Raw genomic sequence first — 15300 nt, 5'->3', positions numbered from 1 at the left:
CCAGGCCTAAAATGGAGGTGGGGCATAGAATTTACATTTCAAGTAAGAATACCAGGTGCATCTTGGGACAAGGTGCTGTGGAAGACACACTCAGGAAAAGTGAGGCGGACTTTGAAAACAGAAAAATATGTGTCTATTAGACAGATATCAACAACATCTATTCAAAATGTATCAAAGACCTTAAGGTAAGGCTGAAACTCTGAAATTACTAGGAGAGAGCATAGAGGAAACTCTTCAATAGGCAAAGGCAGGGACTTTCTGACAGGGACTCCACAGCTCAGTAAATCATACCAAGGATTGACAAATAGGATTACATGAAATTAAAAAGCTTCTGCACAGCAAGAGAAGCAGGAAAGTGAAGATACAACCTGTACAGAATGAAAGGAACATCTTTGCTCACCATCCATCTCACATGGATTGATATCTAGAATGCATTTAAAAAGTAAAATCTAATTAAATACTGAAAAAGCAAAACAGCCCAATCAATAAATGGGATAAAATGAAAAGAAAAAAATGTTGGGAAGGATGTGGGGAAAGAAAAAAATCCCCATACACAGCTGGTAGAAGTGTAATTATTGCAACCACTCACAATGGGAAGAACGGCGCTTCCTCACAAATCCAAAGCTAGAACTACCATCTGACCCAGCTGAGGCACTCCTGGTATGTATCCATGCACTGACCCTACCACAGAGATACTAACACATCCATGTCCACTGCTGCATTGTTCACAATAGCCAAGACGTGGTACCAGCCTAGATGTCTGCCCAGAGGCAAGTGAGGGAAAGAAACAAGCTGCGTATGTATGCAATCTAGTTTTATTCAGTCACAAATCAAAATCAAATTATTTTTTGCTAGAAAATGGGTGTCATTGGGCTTTATCATATTAAGTAAAATAAGCCTGGCTCAGAAGACAGATATTATCTGTTTCTTCTCATTTTTGGATCCTGGACTTTATATATATATAAAGTATCATGTATATATGATACGACATGAGCAGAAGGGGTCTGGGGGAAGGAAAGAAAATATATGGAGTATGAAGGAAAATAGAGAAAAAAGAGGATGGGAGTGATATGGTAAAAAAAAATGCATGGTATACTTGAAATTGTCTTTATGAAATCTAATACCATTCATAAAAAAATACACCAATAAAAATTCTCAACTGAAGAATGATTAAGCCAAAGGCTTAGTTTTAAGCTCTTCATCTTTGGATCTGCAATAAGCTTCCTTAATGAAAATAGCCTGAGAAAACAGCCATCAAAATTGCTATGAGCATCTTTCATTTACGCCCAGCCCTATGGATTGTTAAGACTACTTCACAGTAGCTATCACCTTCCCTGTACTGGAGACCGCAATCACACAGCTTTATGCTTTAGGAGCACTTGGACAAGATTCAGGTTCACCTTACGAAAATACCATGGCCAAGAAATCCATGTAAGAAATCATTTGAAACCAAGTAGATATAAAGGAGCCTAGGGAAAGCCTGAGCCTGTGGGATAACTAAGGTTCTGAGAAGTCGGTGAGGAGTGGCGGGGACGGGGCCAGAGTGGTTTGGTCTTGCCTCAGTGTCAGTTGGTCATTCCTTGCAACTGCCCCTGACAGGCATTCCGGTACACTGAGCATGCCCAGTTGTGTGACTGATTTTTCACCAAATAGAACTATCAGGACCACCTAAAAGCTTTACCAACATCCGGCCAGTAAAGTGGCCACCAAAACAAATCATCCTTAAACTTGTGATCCATGAACCCAACAATGGAGAAAGCGGTTCCTTTCATCTATAGCAATGGTTTGAGTCCTACTTTCTAATTTCTTCCTCCTCAGATATACTGGTCTCCTCCAAAGGGACAACATTTGGTGAGATGCAGCAATCTTGGTTAGCAGGAGCTCAGAAGCAAAACAATGTGAGGGTGGCAGAATCAAGTGTCATCCACGTCAACAGCAAACCCATTACCAGGAGCTCCCAGATCACCCTGCCAATCAAGTGAGGAAGGATTTTCGCTTAGGGAACCTTATGTGAGAAACTTGCCAACTTGCTTCACTGACTTTTTAGCTGAACTGCTTCCGATACTTAGGTGCTGTCTCTTGTAAAGCCTACAACAGCCAAGACAACTCCCAGCATGGAGGAATACACAGGTAAGCAGCTCTGGCTCCTGAGGAGTAAGAAGTCTAATATAAGCTGATGCATGTTTTTTCTGCATGATTATACACCTTAAAGGTTTTCTGAAATGCTCTTGCTGAGGTCAGATTATTTCCCTCTATTTCTTCTTTATTAAAAAAATAATAATGACAAAATAATGATTGGGAAAGGGCCGTGTGTGTATAGCTACATGTGTGAATTTATATGTATCAGAAAAATTGATTCTCATTTAATTTTGGATATTTTAAAATCTTTGAATAACATTTTCTTCCAATTTTTAACAGTGCTATCTTTTGCTTTGCCTAAAGTTCTACACTAACAGGGTGTGTGCTTGACTCAAAGGTTCATGGGAAATCTTTACCCCCTCCTCCTGCCAGCCTGCCATTAGCCTGAAATTGCTGCAGTCTTTTGATTCCATCTTTGTGTTGCTACTGTTGATGGTGGCAGTATCGGTAGGGGTGGTTGGTGGGAGTGGTGGTAATGGTGTCGGCTGCAGTGACAGCATTTAATAACTTTCTATAGTCTTTTATCAAAAAAACACATATTTCTGGAAAATACAAATCCAATACTGAAGTCTTTATTGGGAAAAGGCAAAGTGTCATGAACATGGGGTCAGAAGAAGGTCTTTGAAAGCACAAAAGGGTAGATAAACAAGAAGAAAGTGTGGGAGGAAAACTCAGGGGCTCATTAAGGGAGGAAGGGAGAAGAGTGAAGAAATGATTTCCACTGTTTCTTCCAATGCTAAAGTCAGATGAAGGATTTATCGTATTGAACCCGAGAGTCAAACGTTGCAAGAGGACTCAGAGAGGGTGCTACACACTTGATCAGAGCTATAAATAGGAATCCAGCATGTTCTATCTGCACCTCCACACTGAACTTTGGTTTCAGAATGATCACTATGCATCTGTTAGCGTCAAGACCCTTGGGGATAGGAAATATACGTGCAATACATTCCTATTATCAAGAGCTAGCCATGAAAAGAGAGACAGATTTTTTTAAAAGGGGAGAGTAGAGGCAGACAAGAATTGAATTTCTGTGACTGCTGCTAATGGGGTGGGGGGAGCACAGTTTGATGCAAATTTTAATTTTCATCTGTGTATTTTAGAGATGTTTGGTGATATTAACCTCACTATTGGGATGCTGAGTAAGGAGGACAACATTAGCAAGGTATGCAAGATCTCTTTCCCATTCATCTTCTCAAATCCAGCAGTTGACACATTCTGTACATGGTCTCCTCTGCTTTAGCTTCCTTCTTTCTTTCTAGCATCTCTTACATCATCAAATCTTTTTTAAAAAATGCATTTGTAATAGAAGTTATTACAGTGCCAAAATAATGGTATTTAGCATTTCAAGAATCACAGAAGTTACTGAAGGATATGATTGTTCATAACCATATGTAGGTAGAAGTGGGACGAGGGAAATGCCAGATTTATAACCATGCGATTTAGATTCTCCTCCTTTGTACTGTGAAAGCTGCTTTGAAAATGTGCACACTTCCCATGCCCATCTATCATGCTGTCCCAAACCTGAAAATTTCTCTGGAAATTGAAGGTTTTTTTGGCATCAAGAGCCCAATAACAGTTACTGCCTTTCACTGAACACTTGTCTATGAAGTGGAGTGCTTGATGCTGTCTACATAACATGCGTTATGCAACATTCATTTCTCACAACTCTACGATGTTGTATTTCTATTTTCCTTTGACAACTGAGAAAAATGAAACACCGATACAGTGTGTGACTTACCCAAATAAGGACAGCTGTGGCATATCCAGACAGAAGCCCATCTCATGCCAATAAAGTCACCCTAATAATTGTTCAACATTGCCTTTTGGGGAAGGCAATGTCTATGTTGTTATGTTGGGACTTATGGATGTTCAACCCTGCTTGCATATGGTTAGCTTGAAGAAAATACCAGAATAGGCCTCACTGTCAGGTATTATTAATTATATCCTTCAATGACAAGACAAGGCATATGAAGCTCACAGAGACGGTCCTGGCATTCGGTATGATTAGCAACCATTTTATGAATCTCACAGCAGAAACTAATTTTCCCAGAGAGCACTGTTTCTCAAACACTTGGAAACACTTAGGAAATGATTTCTGGACTGATTAAGTACTGAGGGTTTCTAGAGGAGAGACTCAAGAATAGTACTTTTAGCAACTGCTTCTAAGTTGCTTTAATGCTGGGGGAAATTGATCAATGGAAATTGGGGAGGGGTCTAAACAGTTTTAACAGCTCAGCAGTTAAAAACACAGGCTGGGCCTGGAGAGATGGCTCAGAGGTTAAGAGCACCAACTGCTCTTCCAGAGGTCCTGAGTTCAATTCCCAGCACCAACATGGTGGCTAACAACCATCTGTAATGAGATCTGGCACCCTCTTCTGTATACATAATAAATAAATAAATCTTAAAAAAATAAAAACACAGGCTGCTCTTACTTAAGACCTGATTTGGTTCCAACATCCATACCTGGTAACTCATAAGCGTCTGTATCCCTAGTTCCAAGGAATCTAACTTCCTCTTTTGGACTCTGTAGTCATTGTACTCACATGTATATAGATACACACAGGACATACACATAAATAAAAAGAAATAAAAACTTTGCAAGAAACAGAAATGGGGTCAAGCATGGTTGATCATACCTTTGATCCCAGCACTCAAGAGGCAGAAGCAGGCAGACCGTCATGAGTTTGAGGCCAGGCTGGTCTACATAGCAAGTTCCAAGCCAGCCATGTCTACATGTGAGATGTCTTGAAAAGCAAAAAAATGAAAATGGGCCCAGATGTGGTATCAAAAAAGCCAGCACTACAAGCAATGGGTGAAAGTCTCACCTAAGATTCAAGTACTCAAAGTCAAGAGTATAGCATCAGCACTCAACAGGAACCACAAATGAAATTCTCTGTGACTCTTTCCCCAGTTATGAGTCTATTGGTGGTGTTCATAGGTTGATAAAGCATTGTTGTGAACATTAATGAAATGTTCCAACTAAAGGGTACATCCCAACTCCAAAACATGGTAAAGGCTCCGTAAAGTGACCTTTGCAAAGAGAACAAGGCCTTCAAAAATCAGAAAACAAACATGAAGCAAGGCAGGGTCTTACAGGTGCTTAGGTAAGCTCAGGAAACACAGAGAAGAAAGACAAACTGTACCTTTTTCTACCATTTCCTAGGGCCAGCCCTATAGCATAGTATAAAGACAGTTATAAACATGGGTACAACCCTAGACATACATGCTTTAGGCAATTGGAGATCTGAGAATTCCATTCTCCCTTTCATCTTCTACAGGATATGTCAGCATCTACAAGTTTTGTAACAGCCCCAACATGTGCATGTGTTCAAATCATGTGTCTCCCAGAGCTACACTGCTGTCCAAGAACGTCCCCCCATATTGTCTCAGAAAAGGCATGGATGAAATGAAAGCCTATAACACACCTTGGGATGCCGCTTCACAGTGCAGCAATGTCCTAGATGAGACAAGGAGGTTCTTAGTGTCGTAACAAAGGCCCCAGTTGTAATAGCAGTGAATCAGGTGATGGACACTTCCATAAGAACTCTACAACCAGGCCTGTCAGACATTTTGATCTGAGAGGCAGATACTGACTGCTCTGCCTCTAATTCAATTATACCTTTTCTTAAAAATGTAACAGGGTAAAATAAGTTTTAGAATTAATATTGCTCGATCTATAAGCCTTTGACTCCTAAAAATGCAAATTATGCTTAGAAGTCTAGACCACTGTGCAGCAAATATATTTTGCTTATTTTAGTGGAGTCATTTATTTAGACTTCATCTGAGTTCTTTATTTTGGAAATGCTGATTCTTTTGTACACTTTTCTGTTCACAGGAAGACATTTACAGTCATCTCGCTTCTTTTATTCAGAATACTGACATCTTGGATGATGCAATAGTCCAAAAGTTGATTTATTACACTTCTAAAGACATGAGGGATGAGGATGTAAGTTTGGTTCTTGGTGGTGAATGTACACTAGGCTGGTATTGAAGACTTTGGGTAACTCAAAAAAAATGTAAATACACAAAAGCCTCTCCTTCATGGCTTCCAGAATCATAACTTAAATGTCTGTTCTTCATGGTAGCTTACATAGTTACTTGCAGAATCTCTTGGTTACCACTGCACAGATTAGGGAAATGAGACAAATGTAAGAAACATTATTCAACCATCTTTTTGATGAGGAAGTTTATACTTGAGAGAATTGATTTCAGTGGAACACAACCATGTGCTGACAAAAAGAAGACCTAGGCCCCAGTTTTCTTGGGTCCCATATCACTTCCTGTCTCTGTATCTGCCTCCTTATCTTGCATTGTGTGATTTTTTCCCACATCTCAATGCAAGAATTCCTTATGTTCTATGTTTAAGCTCTCTGATGCTTTTATGAGTACAGTTTTTTTTAATCATATTGTGGTTTTATTTTCCTTAGTTGGGAAGAGTTGATCAAATTTACCAATTTCACCATCACAATAAACAGAAGTGTCTCCCAATATTTCTAAATTTTAAGATAATTAAATCAGAATTACACCAAAATTAAAGCTGTAAACTTCAGGCCCAATTCATTTTATTATTACTTATCCAGCCACGGTAATTCATATTTCTAAAATATAAAACTCTGCCACCAAGGTACCTGATCAAGTAACAAGAAAATAATGAGCTAGAATTAGTATCCCATGCCTGTAACACCAGTTCTTGGGAAGCTAGGGCAGGAGAGTCATGAGTTAAAGGTCAGCCTGAACTATACAAGTGAAACTTTGTCTGAAGATAAGGGCAAAAAAGCAGTGATTAGCCCCAAGTCTATTAAGAATTGCATAAAAATTGCCTCTGCCTTCCCAGTTACTGACACCTACCTGAGAGATTTGTACTATGAATTTGAAGCAGTCTGTTCTTCCTCTGTCTCAAATCTAGGTGAACTTAGAATATTGCATAGACTATTCCCCCATCTTAGACTCATTCTTCTACATGTTTTTTCTTTTTTTTTACTTTCCTCCTCAGATTCCCAGAGAAATCAGAATGCTGGCTGGTGAGGTGTTGGTGTCTCTTGCTGCTCATGATTTCAACTCTGTGATGTATGAAGTACAAAGTAACTTCAGGATTCTAGAGCTTCCAAATGAATTTGTTGTGCTTGCCCTGGCTGAACTGGCAAATAGTTATGGTATGAAAGGAACAGTCTAAATTTTCCCTAGGAAATAACTACCCCTAACTAATTACCTAAAATCAAAAAGAGAGTTAAGGCAAAAGCAAGGATGTAGCTAGAGTTTTCCTGCCTGGCCCACGGTCAGGGCAAACCTCTCTCACCTGCCAGTCCCACAGCCGCTCAGACCCAACCAAGTAAACACAGAGACTTATATTGGTTACAAACTGTATGGCCATGGCAGGCTTCTTGCTAACTGTTCTTACAGTTTAAATTAATCCATTTCCATTAATCTATACCTTGCCACATGGCTCGTGGCTTACCGGCATCTTCACATGCTGTTTGTCATCATGGCGGCTGGCAGTGTCTCTCTGACTCAGCCTTCCACTTCCCAGCTTTATCCTCCTCCTTGTCCCACCTACACTTCCTGCCTAGCCAATGGCCAATCAGTGTTTTATTTATTGACCAATCAGCAAAACATTTGCCATACAGAACATCCCACAGCACAAGGATGTCTATGTTTGACTGCAGTGAAGAACGTTGATAGAAAGACATGAGAGGTGTAAGCATAGATGTACCCGATGACCAGCCATTGATTCAGGATGCACTAAATATGGCTGAGCTCCCCACCATCCTCCTCCTCCCCTTCTTCTGTCTTTGGATCTACAGGAGCACATTCTCCATGAGGCATGAGAGGCCAGCCACAGGACACTGACATGAGAAAATGTTTCCCACCATTTGTTTCTACAGTACTTTATTGAACAGATGCTATCGATCACCAGTCATGTTTGCTGTACCTTGGGGACGGGCAAAGCTAGATAGGAGATACGAACATGAATGAAGTAGCAACCCAAATAAGCAATTGCTTATTACTAATCAGCATGTATAGCTGGCGACAGAGCCAGTGCTTTCCTTCAGGCCCACCACACCTTGATTAACCATATTCAGATGGGGGAAGAAGAGCAAGAACAGAGTCTTCCTACTGCCCCTTCCCCTATCGACTCTATGCCATTCAGTCCTGGGGTATGTGTTGTAGATACAAGAAACAGTCAGGATTTCCCACATGAAAAGGTGAATGATGCCTTTTCCTCTTGTACCCTTCATTGTAGTGTCCCAGAGCATCCCCTTCATGATGATGACCCTGCTCACCATGCAGACCATGCTCAGGCTGGTAGAGGATGAAAGTATGAGGCAAACCTTCTGTATAGGTGGGTACCCCTCTGATTATTATTATTATTTTTTTTTTGCTTAAGACCAGACATGCTTCCAGGACACTTCTCAGATAGTGCAGATAGATCACAAGGAGTCTTCCAAAGAGTTTATATCAATCAACTCTACTCTGCCCGCAGTGTGTAAGAATACCAGCTATACCTTAATCTGGTTGGCATGTGGTATTGACTGTTAAATGTGTTCCATCTGGACAGACTATCTCCTAGTAATAGTATATCATGATAGCTTAACTTTACATTTAATTAATTATTAATTAACATTGCCAAAACAATGTTTACATTTATTTGGTACAATTTTAAGATGATTTAGAAACTCTTGCTAATTGTCTGTTCTCTCTTTTAGAATAAATTGGTGGTTCTTCCCATCTCTATGTTCTTCTCAATCTGTGGTTGTATATTTTTTAATGCAGCCCTTGAAAAATTCAGTAAGGCCATTTACAAATATGTCAACCACTGGAAGGATTTCCCCTACCCCAAATTGGATGCTAACCGGCTCTCTGACAAGATCTTCATGCTGTTCCGGTACATAATGGAGAAATGGACATCCCAGGTCTCACCCATGACCGTGAGTGGAGCTTCAGATAGGCTCAAGTTGCATCCTTACCCCCTAATGCTGGTTACACCCTATTTAGACTTTAGTTGTATCATACACACACACATACATACGTGTGTGTGTGTGTGTGTGTGTGTGTGTGTGTGTGTGTGTGTGTGTGTGTGTGTGTATTTCAAATTTCAGTGACCTTCTTTAGTTTCTTGTCTACACTTTCAGCTATTGAAGCAATTTTGCAGCAGGGAGGGTTTCTCTGTGTAACCCTAGCTGTCCTGGAACTCACTCTCTCTGTAGACCAGGCTGGCTTTTTAAGGCATTTTTGAAAAAGAATCTTTGAGCGTTAAATTTGCAAATATGGAACTTTTTAAGTTTTCTCTTTTTCTTAGATGGTAAGTTCAATTCTTGTGGGTGTCATTAGTCATGTTTTAGGGGGTATATCAAGTCTATCAATTATTTTAGAAACTTCAAGTCACTGTTTATCCATTGTCCCATCCAAAGTTTCGTGAAAGACAACAACATGCCAGATCCTCTTCCAGATGATGAAGATGCATCAGAGATTGAATAGACCAAAATCACACTCTGGTATTCCAATATGTAAAGAAAACAAATGGGTAAATGAGAGAATGTCAACTCTTGTGTTTCATATATCATAAACTACATTTGAACTAAATCATTAACTTGAGAAAAGCAGAAGGTAAAAAAAATTGGCTGGTGTCTACCAATAACACAATTAGATAAATTGTGACAAAAGAATTCACTCATCTATGTGAAGTACTGCAATTCTTTATGGCAAATGAATTACAAAATACTTTCACATATATAATTCCATCCTTGTTTTGCTTAATATAATTTTTAATTAATATATATTTTAAAGTAGGCTAAATTATATCCTGTTTATGTTTCTTCTTGCTGTCTTATAAAAGGTTTAAGACAGGGTTTGTTTTCTAAGTCTGGGAACATCTGGGGTGCCTTGAGGAGCTTCCCTGTAAAATAAAAGGTTGTAATCTCAGATAGTGAAGTGTTCTGTCACTAGAAACAAACTTCCCTGCTGGAAGGACTATTTCATCTCCCCTTAAAACATCCTGTTGCTTTACACTTCACATCTTGAGTCTTAGCAACTTCCCTCCAAAGTGGAAGGTTTTAATCTGGAAGAAACTGTTCTACAATAGAGGGTCATGTTGTTCATGCAGCACTCTTTACCTGTGCATTTTCCAAAAAAAAAAAAAATAGAACTGCTTCATTTCTAAAGGTGTTTTTTCCCTAAAGGAGTTTTTTTCCCTAAAGGAGATTTTTGTGTTTATGGAGTCCCCAAGGCACTCGGTGCACTGAAATCTATACACAAAGTACAGCACAGGGTTGACAATGACCTTTGTTTATTGCCTTTACAGACTTTTGCCATTGTCAAGATCCATGGCCCCACCATCAGCCTGCTGCTGCATCGGGAAGACTTTCGTGAATATGCCCTGAGCCAAATACCCTGGCTCCTGACCCAGTATAAAGACAAGGAGAGTGATTTCTACATCACACAGGTGAGAGGAAAAGGCTCCACGTGCAACCTTTGTGAGGACACTAAGTCTCAAGGACACTGGGGGAGCTCAAACACCTGTTCAGTAAGTAGCTCCACTTAAATACTTTTGGGGACACAACAGACATACAGAGCTTGTCACAACTGTTGATGGAAACTCCAAAGGGGACCAAAGAACTGTCCCTCCAAGCTGATGAGATCAGAATCACTAAGAAAACTTGTAAGGGCAGTGAGGTCGGGTGTGTTCTTCTCACCAAATGTAGTCATTCACCTTTATCTCTTGCGTGGCTGTTTCTCTGGCATCATCTGTCTAACCCACAAGTGCCTCTGTTTTAGAGTCTAAAACAGATACTGACCGCAACAGTCCTCTATGACATTGCCCTTCCCATGAACCTGAGAAGATCCATCCTCTCCAGTTTGCTCCACCAGGTAGGAAGTCCATGCTGTCAAGCCTGCTTGTTCAATCTGAACTATTTCTCTACTTTTAACTCCTGTCTATGCCTGATTGTTGCTCCTTTCTATTCAGTTCTGCAGAGTACCAGAGCCTCCGATAAAGGAAAACAAAATTGAAGCTTCAAGCTGTTTCCTCGTTCTAGGTATGACCCAGCATCCGGAGCGTTCATAAAAATACCTCAAAATGACAAAGATGGTAGAGTGTGCTGTCAGTGGAATTGCTTCCACACATACAGAATGTTCCTAGCGCTCACAGCATCCTCTGCCTGCCCTTCTACTCACAAGAACACAGGATGAGTGGCATAGGTTGGCAGCCAGTCATGTCAGGCTGCCCTGGGACCAGGAGGTTCCAGGTAGAGAAAATTATATGCTACCAGCCAGAGGATTTTCTAGGAAACCAGCATGAATTTCTCACTCTAAAGATAGGAAATTGCTATTTCTCTGAGTATATAAGATACTGTGACACTGTCAAGTCTGAAGTCATAGTTGGTTGGTTGGTTTCATTCTTGGTCATTCCTTTGATTCCAAGCACTTTAGTAAAAAAAAATTCTCTCTCCTCTTTTCTCTCCTTTTCTTTCTATTCATCTTATGTTTGCAACACCTTACTTAGGTCTCCTTTCTATCACCTGGTAAATGCCCAGCACAGATTACAAAGCAGATGCCAAGGTCCCTGGATCAGTGTATAAAACCACAATTGAAAACAGCCTTTGGGTTCCTCTGAAAGCACCTCCCCCAGGTCATTTCTCCCACCTCATTGCATATCTTTATGGTTTCTAAGTATTTTTAACCTTTTTGTTTACATTTTTGGGTGTTTTGCTTGCGTGTATGTCTGTGTGCTTTGTGTGCAGTGCCCTTGGAGACCAGAAGAGAGCAATGAATCACATGGAACTGGAGTTAAAGATGCTTTAGAGTCTTCATGTGGGTGCTGGGAATCAAGCCAAGGTCCTCTAGATGAGTGTTCAGTGCTCTCTGTTCTCTCCTAACTCCTCTGATTATGTACATTCTTCTTCCTAGCCAGCCAAATTCACTAATTCACTTTACTCTGATAGCTATCCCTCTAGTCAGTCATTGTATTGCTCTGTCCTGTAGCCCTCCAGTTTCTAGGCTGATGAGACATTAGTCCAGGCTCTAGCTCCGTCTTCAGTGTTCTCACCATGCCCCTTCATATACCTCATATCCTTTTCTTATAAGGGACACTAGTTCCTTTGAATTAGGACCCATTCTACGGGCCATCTCTAGACTGTCTCTGCCAACATCCCTAACTTCCACATGAGACCAAAGTCACAGGTACAAGCAGAGTAACCCAGGTCCTGCGACTTTCTAGAGAACAAACTGCTTAACTAATTCTGATTACTACAGAAGCCTGGAAGTCACAAAACCAACCGCAGAGCGGCTTTGACAATCCTCATGAAGAAATTCCTGTCTTCCCATTCACAAGTACCTTACCTAAGCAGAAAATGAGTTCTTGTATATGCTACATGCACATATCAAAACAACATAGTGTATAGTTAATATATACTAATATGAATTCGTCGGAGGCATTCTCACAAACTTGGTATTTCTAAACCTGCAGCTCATGCCAATCCTGCAGACCTGCTGGAGTTTTTTGATGAACAAATAAGAAGTACCAACGAGGCTGTTCGAACAGGAATTTTAACTTTGTTGAGATCGACTATCAATGCTGAGGGTGAGTAGTAGAGATGAAGCCAGGACAGTTCAAGTTATCAGCAAGACGGTAACAGGGGTCCACGGTTCCCAAATCCTGTGCTACGTATTCCGTGCAAGGTCCCCTAAAAATGAAACTGTCTTCTGGCTCTTCTGCGGTCTCACCCATTGAAGCGGGCATTTTCAGTTGCTTCTCTTCTTTTGTGAAATTTACAAATGCATTTCATTGAGGAAGAAAGAAATTTGAGGAACTAAATTTAAAATTTGGAAGATACAGCAATTTAGTGAAGTGGCTTAATTGTAAATAGTAAAGGGATATAGAATTCTCTACATTAAAAACAAGGTAGAAGCATATGGCGGGAATGTAACAACAGCAAAGATTGCTTATTTGAAACAAACAACCCACAGATTCCATGTTTGGCCAAGGATAATTGCCCTGCCCTTCTCTTTGTTCTTCATGTACGATCACTCAGTGTGAACGCTGAAATCATTTCCCACTTCCTTAAGACACCAGGGTCATGTTTGCGCTAAGTTAGAGTGACAGTGAGGATTTAAAATGCTGGAATGTCTTTCCTCTATGTTGCTGGCTAGTTGTTTTGATTTCCTTTCATTTCAGAGATAGCATATGCTAATATTGCAAAACAAAAGCACTTCAGAGTGACGTCAAATCAATTGTACATCTCTTTATTGCTATTTTGTATATTTGCCATTTTTTGCTTTATCCACAATGCCATGCGCAAAGGTAAACATTGCTAATGGTTTCCTGTGTATGCCTCCACAAATACCCCATGAGTAGACAAATATTTATAAATCTATAAACAAGCACACATGTGCATCCTTGTGATTGTATATACTTTTTATATATGTATACATTTATGTTTGGAAATCTTTACTTTTACAATGCTCAACTATACTCTTTTCTATGCTACAATGTAGTTATTCTGCAATTTATTTTGTAGTCTCTAAATAATTCTGGTTAGTTTTTTGTTATAAACAATATTTGTTTGCTTAGAGAGTATCCATAGAATTCCTAAATATTATGCCTTTATTATGTATGGTCACACAAGACATACTTCCAATTGGATTACCAGATCATGTGTTAATTGAAGAACTATAATGTAAACTGTGATTGTTTGCAATATCCACATAGAGTAGAGGTAAATGGAAATGTAACTTTGCTTTTGTATTAAAAAAAAAAACAAGGTAGAATGTAATTAATTACTATATCTTTTTACTTCCAAAAATCATATTTTTATAATAGTGAGCATGTCTTTCAATAACATCTTTAATTCTGATTTTCCACTATATTTTTTTCTTTTTTAGTATAGTTAAAAATAATTATACACTATAAAATGGTTGATATCATGAATTCAGTAAAATACAAGAATTCAGTTTTTCATAACATGGTAGTTTTAAAAACCTAGTTGTTGAAGACTCAGCTGATAACAATACCAATTCTTATGAATTTCACAGCTAACACACTGAGCATAGTGTATTGAATACATGCTGGAACTTAATCTGTGATGGAAGAAACAGGTATAACAGAAAACCAAAAGAGAAATTGTCGTGGTTAATGATCAGAAAAGAAGACAGATAGGAAGGGAATGAATAGCATATGATGTTAACAACCAGAATCTTCCAATTTGTGACTTAATTCTAATGGGTTTTCACCAAGTCTAGATCATACTGTATTCCTACTGGGTCTGACCTCAGTTTCTCTTTTTGTCTTTCAGAGCCCAGGTTTAGGAATCACACAACTTCAATTGAAAAATCAGTCAAAGTTGTCATGAGTGACCTCAATGTAAAAGTAAGAGAGTTAATAGATACTTTTATTTGGTTGGTGGTGGCTTCAGGAATGATTGGAATTATTCTGGTTCTTTGAGGTTCTAGTGTGAAGCTTCTTTACAAATTGCTCTATGAGATCAATGACATTCTTCAAAGAATTCAACCCCCAAAGACAAATTACATCCTAATTTACATACAGTTCTAAGGCTTCCTAGTGGAACAAAAGATTTTTGCCCATCCCAACATTGCAATGTTCTTCAAATAGATTTTTTTTTTCAAAGATGGTTATAAAGATGTGGGCCAAAGAGATAGCTCAGTGAGAAAATGCACCTGCTGTTAAGTATGACAACCTGGGAATTAATCCTGGGAATCCATGTAGAGGAAAGAAAAAAAGTTGTCTTTTTACCTCCACATATGTGCTGCAGCATGCACACACACACACACACACACACACACACACACACACACACACAAAATAAATAGAAATGTTTAAGAAAAAACATGAACTGAACAAGAACAACAATAGACATGCTAGTCATAGAGGGAAGCTCATGAGGCCTCAACCCTACACAAAGAACTACAGCAGCTAAGGATTGTTCAGAACAGAGAAATAGTCTTCCCTGGGGAAGAGCACAACAACTGCTTATCCAATAATAAATGGTCAGCCCTGAAACATGCAAACAAGTAGCATACAAATAGAGCAGGTTAAACATACTTATTTAGTAAATATATATGTGTGTACATGTGTGTAGCAACAATTAATGAAAAAAAGGAGGTCGTGAGTATGAAAAAGAGCAAGAGAAGCCGGGCGGTGGTGGCGCA

The 15300-nt window shown here is 39.4% G+C and overlaps 1 protein-coding gene across 1 annotated transcript in view; it reads left to right on the top strand.

Annotated features, from left to right (window-relative positions):
• Positions 1-2114: 2114 nt before the first annotated feature.
• Mroh2b (maestro heat like repeat family member 2B) overlaps positions 2115-15300 on the top strand; it is a 53924-nt gene continuing 40738 nt past the window's right edge. The window contains exons 1-11 of the mRNA XM_052742808.1: positions 2115-2130; positions 3240-3301; positions 5975-6085; positions 7133-7292; positions 8381-8479; positions 8911-9065; positions 10439-10579; positions 10912-11004; positions 11102-11171; positions 12602-12715; positions 14427-14500. Of these exons, the coding sequence (XP_052598768.1) occupies positions 2115-2130; positions 3240-3301; positions 5975-6085; positions 7133-7292; positions 8381-8479; positions 8911-9065; positions 10439-10579; positions 10912-11004; positions 11102-11171; positions 12602-12715; positions 14427-14500 (1095 nt within the window). The remainder of the gene's footprint in view (positions 2131-3239; positions 3302-5974; positions 6086-7132; positions 7293-8380; positions 8480-8910; positions 9066-10438; positions 10580-10911; positions 11005-11101; positions 11172-12601; positions 12716-14426; positions 14501-15300) is intronic.

The sequence above is a fragment of the Peromyscus californicus genome, unplaced genomic scaffold (genome assembly GCF_007827085.1).
Source record: "Peromyscus californicus insignis strain IS unplaced genomic scaffold, ASM782708v3 Scaffold_18__1_contigs__length_77618521, whole genome shotgun sequence".
In the NCBI taxonomy this organism is placed as follows: domain Eukaryota; kingdom Metazoa; phylum Chordata; class Mammalia; order Rodentia; family Cricetidae; genus Peromyscus; species Peromyscus californicus.
The sequence above is the reverse complement of the archived record's forward strand: the minus strand, read 5'-3'. Positions and strand labels throughout refer to the sequence as shown.